The 6,405-nt window shown below is 37.8% G+C and overlaps 1 protein-coding gene across 1 annotated transcript; it reads right to left on the bottom strand.

The window, feature by feature from the left end:
• Window positions 1-1,809: 1,809 nt before the first annotated feature.
• LOC140859158 (putative multidrug resistance protein) lies at window positions 1,810-6,405 on the bottom strand (the record flags this gene model as incomplete). Its single annotated transcript, XM_073260736.1, is given in 3 exon segments — window positions 1,810-4,882; window positions 4,978-5,935; window positions 5,938-6,405. Coding segments are annotated over 3 exon segments (1,814 nt in total), but the record flags the coding sequence as incomplete, so codon positions are not given.

Below are 6,405 nucleotides of genomic sequence, written 5' to 3'. Positions count from 1 at the left end.
TTTTTCTTATTAATGTTTATGTTCCATTAGCATTTCATGACCACTGAAGCTGCTTTATTCAGTAAGTAAAATACCATGTGTCTATTGTTGGATGTATGTCCTAGAAGTCAATCTTGACTGACACATTTTAAATCTCTAAGATATGATTTTGTACTTATTGGGCAGTTATATTACCATTCATGTTTATGTATCTATGAATCATTCAAGAGATTAACAAAATGATGACACATATTCTCAAAGTGTTGAGAATTTGAGGCATGTGTCATTGATGGTTAATTATTAAATTGCTCCTGATCATAAGATCATCATGGGGATGGTGATTGATCCGGATAGATCAGTGCACGGATCACTTTCTTCGGACAAATGGGTCTCAAGTCTGCAGTGTAGAGATACTGGAGCGAGAGTGCAGATGGTTGTTAGAGAACAAATAGTACTGAGCGTGACCAACATGAGAAGTTACATGGATGTCTGCTCATTCGTTAGTGACTTTCTCGATGCTGCAGTTGTATAACTGGTCTTTTGACCTGAGATGACACTACTGCTCGCAGTGAGGCTGCTGAAGTTTGACTGACACATCAACATGGGTCTCAAGGAGTCCTTGTAGTGGATGTTGACGACAGTTGGTCCGCTTTTGGAGTAGGATATACATCAAAATGGGATCTATCGACCCTAGCAGAAGGGAGTAGTCCTATGAAATTTAAGAGGCTGAGTCCTTAAGTCTATGACCATAGCATTGTGATTGATGAAAAGAGTTTTCATAGAATCACATATGGACTCAAGCTGATTGAATCTATCATATGACTGATGTTAAGGTTTGACGATTTATCTATGACCTGCCATCTGGTTGGGACTCACGATAGAGGGACTGTATCATGTGCTAACTGCACCTAGAGGTTCATCTTTTATTCTACTGAGTTATCACTACATACTGCTAAGTATCACTGGTGGATTGTGAGACTCATAAGGATCATCTTGACGATCAATGATTCTTGGTGGGCTGAGTTAAAATTGTTCCAATCCATTGAAAAGTGTTTCAATAATATTGTGATAAAGATTACAATATATCTCACTACCAGACAGAATAGAATCTATGCAGTCACATACAAAAGAAGCTTTTGACTGATCAGATGGTTGAATTATGATTATGAATTGTAAAAGGATTTGATTATCAATTTGATTGATAATTGATCTAATGCAAATATAGTATTATGAAACTCGCTAAAGAGTTAGTGAGTTATAGGAGGATTAATTAGCAATAAGATTGCTAATTGGCTCAATTTGATTGAGCATTGGGGCTTGTATCAAGTCCAATTTGATTGGATTTAATTTGACTCATTTTGGGTTTGATTTGATCAATCCTATAGAGTTATAGGATAATCCCAAAAGAATTGGATGATTAGTCTCAGTTGAATTAGAATTTGGGTTTGATCCAATTTCTAATTAGACTAGGATGTATATATTCCTAATTGGACTAAGAATATTCATTTTCATACTACACCAAATCCTAATGGGATTAGGATTAAAATTGAGCACCAAAAAAGAATCCAATAGGACTAGGACTCCTCCTCCAATTAGGAGACATTCAATCTGAATTAATTGGGCTCCAAATCAGATTTGGATTCCCATCTTTTTGAGTCTAATTTGGTCCTAATATGATTAGGATTAGTTGAGATTTTATTTGACTTAAAACTAAGAGTCCCATTGGATTAAAATTCCCTCCATGCGCCATAAGATAAGGACCCCACGCCACCTTCAACCACCTTGTTTTCGTGTAAACTTGGGCGTGAATTCCATACGTGTTTGGCGGCATCTTAATTTCAAGAGTCCTTAGTTGTTAGGACTCTATCTCCTATCCAGTTTCTAACTTCTTTTGGCTTATAAATAACCACATCTTATGGGACGGCATGGGGTGGATTAGTGATCAGGTTTGACACCCAAAAACCAAGGGTGGCGTGGAGAAAAATAAGGGAGAGGAGGGCGCGTGAAGATGGTATGGCGTGAGGTTTGTTTTGCTCCATATCCTTTTTTTCTTACACAACCAAAGGTTGGTTTAGACATCTCTATCTCCTCCCTCTTATCCATGTTTAGACATGGATGTCTCCTCCTCCTTTTGTCCAAAAGTTGAACAAAATTTTTACATCTCTATTGTAAAGATTTGATGCATGGATTTTAGGAAGAAAAGAGAAGAAAGATTCTTCTCATGATCTCTAGCGTCAAGATCCTCCTACATCTTCTTGTTCTCTAAGAGTGTCTTAGGAGAAAAAAAAATTTTCAACCATCAAGATGCGATCTCTGCAAGGGAGCTAGCACCCCGATGTGATCAAAAGGCTTCTGATCAGATCAGAGTCTCGTGTGGATATCCGTAGAGACTGGACGCTTGTGCGGCTACAAGGGATCTTCGGAAGACATCCATGATCATCTGTTCACATTGAAGAATGATCCATGTCCAGGTATGTTTTAATTTATTTTTTTCTATTTGATTTCTGTATCTGAATTTTATCTCACATATGATGATCCTGTTATGGTTTGAAGATTTGATCTTGTGCATGCTTAGATTAAATTAGATTTAATCTGAAAATTTTTAAATTCCGCTACGTACTTGTTTTGTAAAATCATGCGTGCATGAAACCATAAAATTCCAACAATGTCTACATATGATGAACTGAAGTTGTTTGTGATCAAACACCAATGGGTCTCCATCACAGCTCCTCCTAGGTTATTAGTCGGTATTAATCAGGGCACTCATGTTTTGGAAATGCACTCCTTTGCATCTGCATCTCTCTGATTGTTGTTGGCAATGATCTTTGGTTTGAGGGCCCTTAAATGGATGGTAATAAGAGAGTTATGATGTACTATAAATAGATTTTTTATAAAAAAAATCACAAGGTTAATTTGATCCTAAACAAAGTAATAAAGAGTTATAATGTATGGTCAATAGATTTTTTTTTTTTTTTTTAAATCACAAGGTTAATTTGATCCTAAACAACCTACCAGTTCGCAGAATCACATCTACCTTCTAATTGTCTTCTAGAATCAGCCATGTGCATTGCACATGCTAAATATAAGCAAGGTGAAGAAAAGCTTTCTTTCCTCAGTGATCTTTAAAATAATTAAATCAATTATATCAATCTCACCGGAAAGAACTGCTTGATTATGAGTGCCTTTGGTTCATGGAAATTTTCATCAGTCAGCAGAGCTCAGCCAAATGCTTAAAGAAAGTTCCTTCTGTTTTTTTGTTCCTCTCTTTTAAACCTACCTTTTCTTTTAAAAGACAGAAATCTGAGCCCCTTCTTCAGTTGAAGGCCTCAAATCAGTGGCCATTCTCTCAATCTATTTCCATCTTTCTGTTCTTATGTGAAGCAACTTATAAATTTCTTGAATTATTACTTTTAACCTTGCAATGCTTTCATTTATGCAGGTTTATCACAATTCCAACACTTACTTTATGTACTTTTTCCATATTCATCACCTAACATTCTGATCCTTGTGCCATCTGCCAGAATCATTCAAACTAGCATTGGCAATTTTGCAGAACTCAAAATGCACATTTACTTTTAAGAACTTGCTTTCAGTATTTGAATTAGTTTATCTATTTCATTCTTCCATATATGAATATGTTGTTAATGAATGTTGTTGAAACTACAAGACTACAAGTACTAACTGTATTGCTAACTTTAACCCATAGATAACATCATTATGGTGAAAAATCTTAGTAAAGCATTGGATTGAACAATTATCCAATTTATTTTAGATCAACTGACTCATAAGACGTATGTTACGTGTTATATTAATTTTTGGGTCTCAAATCATGATTCATTTGAAACCACATCTTTCTTTGAGGAGAATTGAAACCACATCTTTAATGCCCTTTATTATTTTAGAGAGAATTGCTTGTCCTATTCCTAGCAGGAATGGTATTAAGATCATATACACCATTGCGTGAGCAGAAATATGATTGGATTGAGCAGAAACATGGTTGGATTCTGGACAATATTCTTTAGCGAAAATAATAAGACTTAAGGCATACTACATATATATGAAGATAAATTTATTTACACCTGATTACCTTGGGACAGAGAAACCTCAATATAAATAAAACAATTAGACTTCAGCAAGGTTCACTATATCAATACTGGACTCCATACTGGTGCTATCTTATTACAATATTGGTATGTCTGATGGTACAAAATGGTTAGGTATACCGAGTGTTAATACGGTATGAGACTGCATACCAGTTCTGTATCGATACAATACAATAAGATACATCCGATACAATATGGAACCAACCAGTATGGCAAGTTTTGGTTCAAACTTTGGTGGCCTGCTGTATTAAGCAGCCTCCAAGCCTCTGGTAGGAAGATTTGACTGACCATAGCAACTAGCAAGCATCATAAGGCTATAGAGTATCAAGTAATGATGAGCTCACCAATTTATCAAATATCTTAACTATTAACACTTTCTGACTGCCTTCCAGAAACTTGACCCTGGACGCATTCAGAGTGTATGCTGTATGTGATGTGAGCTATCTTGCTGTAATTTTATGAGTTCATGGTATGAGCCACCATGTCCAACAGCAAGTAGGTCAGAATGAGATCCTTGTTCTTCGACTTTTCCATTCTTTATCAGTGCTATGGAGTCTGATTTTTGTATGGTAGATAGCCGATGAGCAATAATAATACATGTCCTACTTGCCATCATCTTGTCTAATGCATCCTGAACTAAGTTCTCTGACACACTGTCCAGTGCGCTGGTGGCCTCATCCAAGAGCAGAATTGCTGGGTTTTTCAGTATTGCTCGAGCTAATGCAATTCTTTGTTTCTGCCCACCAGAGAGTTGAATTCCTCGTTCTCCACAGTGTGTTTCATAGCCACTCTCCATGCAGCTGCCAATTCCATCATGCATGTTGAACACATTAGTTCTCTATTTAAAGGAAATAATGACTAATCTGAATGATGGTAATGTCTGTATGAACTGTACCTTATGAATTCATGAGCATTGGCAAGCATTGCTGCATTCATTATCTCATTCTCAGTAGCACTCTCTTTTCCATATAAGATATTGTCGCGAATAGTTCCTGCAAAGAGAGTTGGCTCCTGGCTGACCAATGCAATGTGAGATCTAAGGTATTTCAAATTGTAGCTTTTGATGTTCTGTCCATCAATCTCTATAGAACCTGTTGATGGGTCATAGAATCTTTCGATCAACCCGATAATAGTCGATTTGCCGGAGCCACTTTGTCCGACCAATGCCAGTGTTTTTCCAGCTTCAATCTTCAGATTTAGTCCATTGAGAATAATCTGTTCAGGTCTTGTTGGATAATAAAAAGACACGTTCTTGAGCTCAATATCACCTATGATGAGAGTCTTCTCCTTAATTCCTTCTGGATCATCTGGCTCAATCTTACTTCTCCTATCAAGTATTTCAAGAACTGACCTGACTGCATCTGTACCCTTTGCCAAATCAGAAGTCATACTTCCTGCATCTGCTATATATTTACCTATACTCATCAGGACGAAATAAGCTTGGAACAAATGTTTCGAGGTTATCAGGCCTTTTGCCATTAGCCTTCCTCCATACCAGAAGGTCAATGCTACAGCAGCCGTGGTAATGAACTGGCAGAGGAACAAACACAGGCCTGAGAACCAAGAGTGCTTAATGTTCTCCTTCCTTGGCCCTTCTTGAGCAATTTCAAAGAGGTCCAGCATCCTCTTTTGAGAAGAGAATGCAGTGATGGTCCTGTGGTTCACTACAGCTTCACTTGCCAACTGACTTCCTTCAATTTGTGCTTTCTTGGCCCTCTTCGACATGGTGGTCATCAGAACTTTCCTCAGATAGCAACTGGCAATGACCAAAGGTTGTATGGCAATCATCACAATTGCTAGCCTCCAAGTGATCACAAGTCCAAGTATGAAAGCAAGTAAAATTCCAGTAGGGACTGAAGTATCAGTGATAGACGGTCTCCGACAAGGGACCGAACCTTGTTCGTTTCTGTGGCTAATCTTGCACAAATTGCTGCACTTGAGTTTTCGTCTTCATCGAACCACCCAATCTCAAAGGACAGAACCTTCACTAGAAAATTTTCTCTTACCCTCTTTGTCAACCTCTCCCCCATGATTCCCAAGTTGTAGTGTTGCATAATGTTGGCAGTGAGAGTGATGAATGCCAGGGACAGGAATATGAAGCAGTATGATCTTGTTTTCGACCTGATAAGTTCATTGTCTTGGAGGAAGTAGACGGAGAGAACTGAACCCAAGTTAAAGGAATGTATGGGCGGGATTGCACCATATGTAACTGCACCAATGCAACCTAGCAGTCCTCTCTTCCACTCAGGTTTGTTCAATTTCATGAGTCGCCATTGAGAAGGGTTCGAACGCTTACAGTATACTTGATTGAGACCCGGGGGAT

Source organism: Elaeis guineensis, chromosome 1 (genome assembly GCF_000442705.2).
Source record: "Elaeis guineensis isolate ETL-2024a chromosome 1, EG11, whole genome shotgun sequence".
Lineage (NCBI taxonomy): Eukaryota > Viridiplantae > Streptophyta > Magnoliopsida > Arecales > Arecaceae > Elaeis > Elaeis guineensis.
The sequence above is the reverse complement of the archived record's forward strand: the minus strand, read 5'-3'. Positions and strand labels throughout refer to the sequence as shown.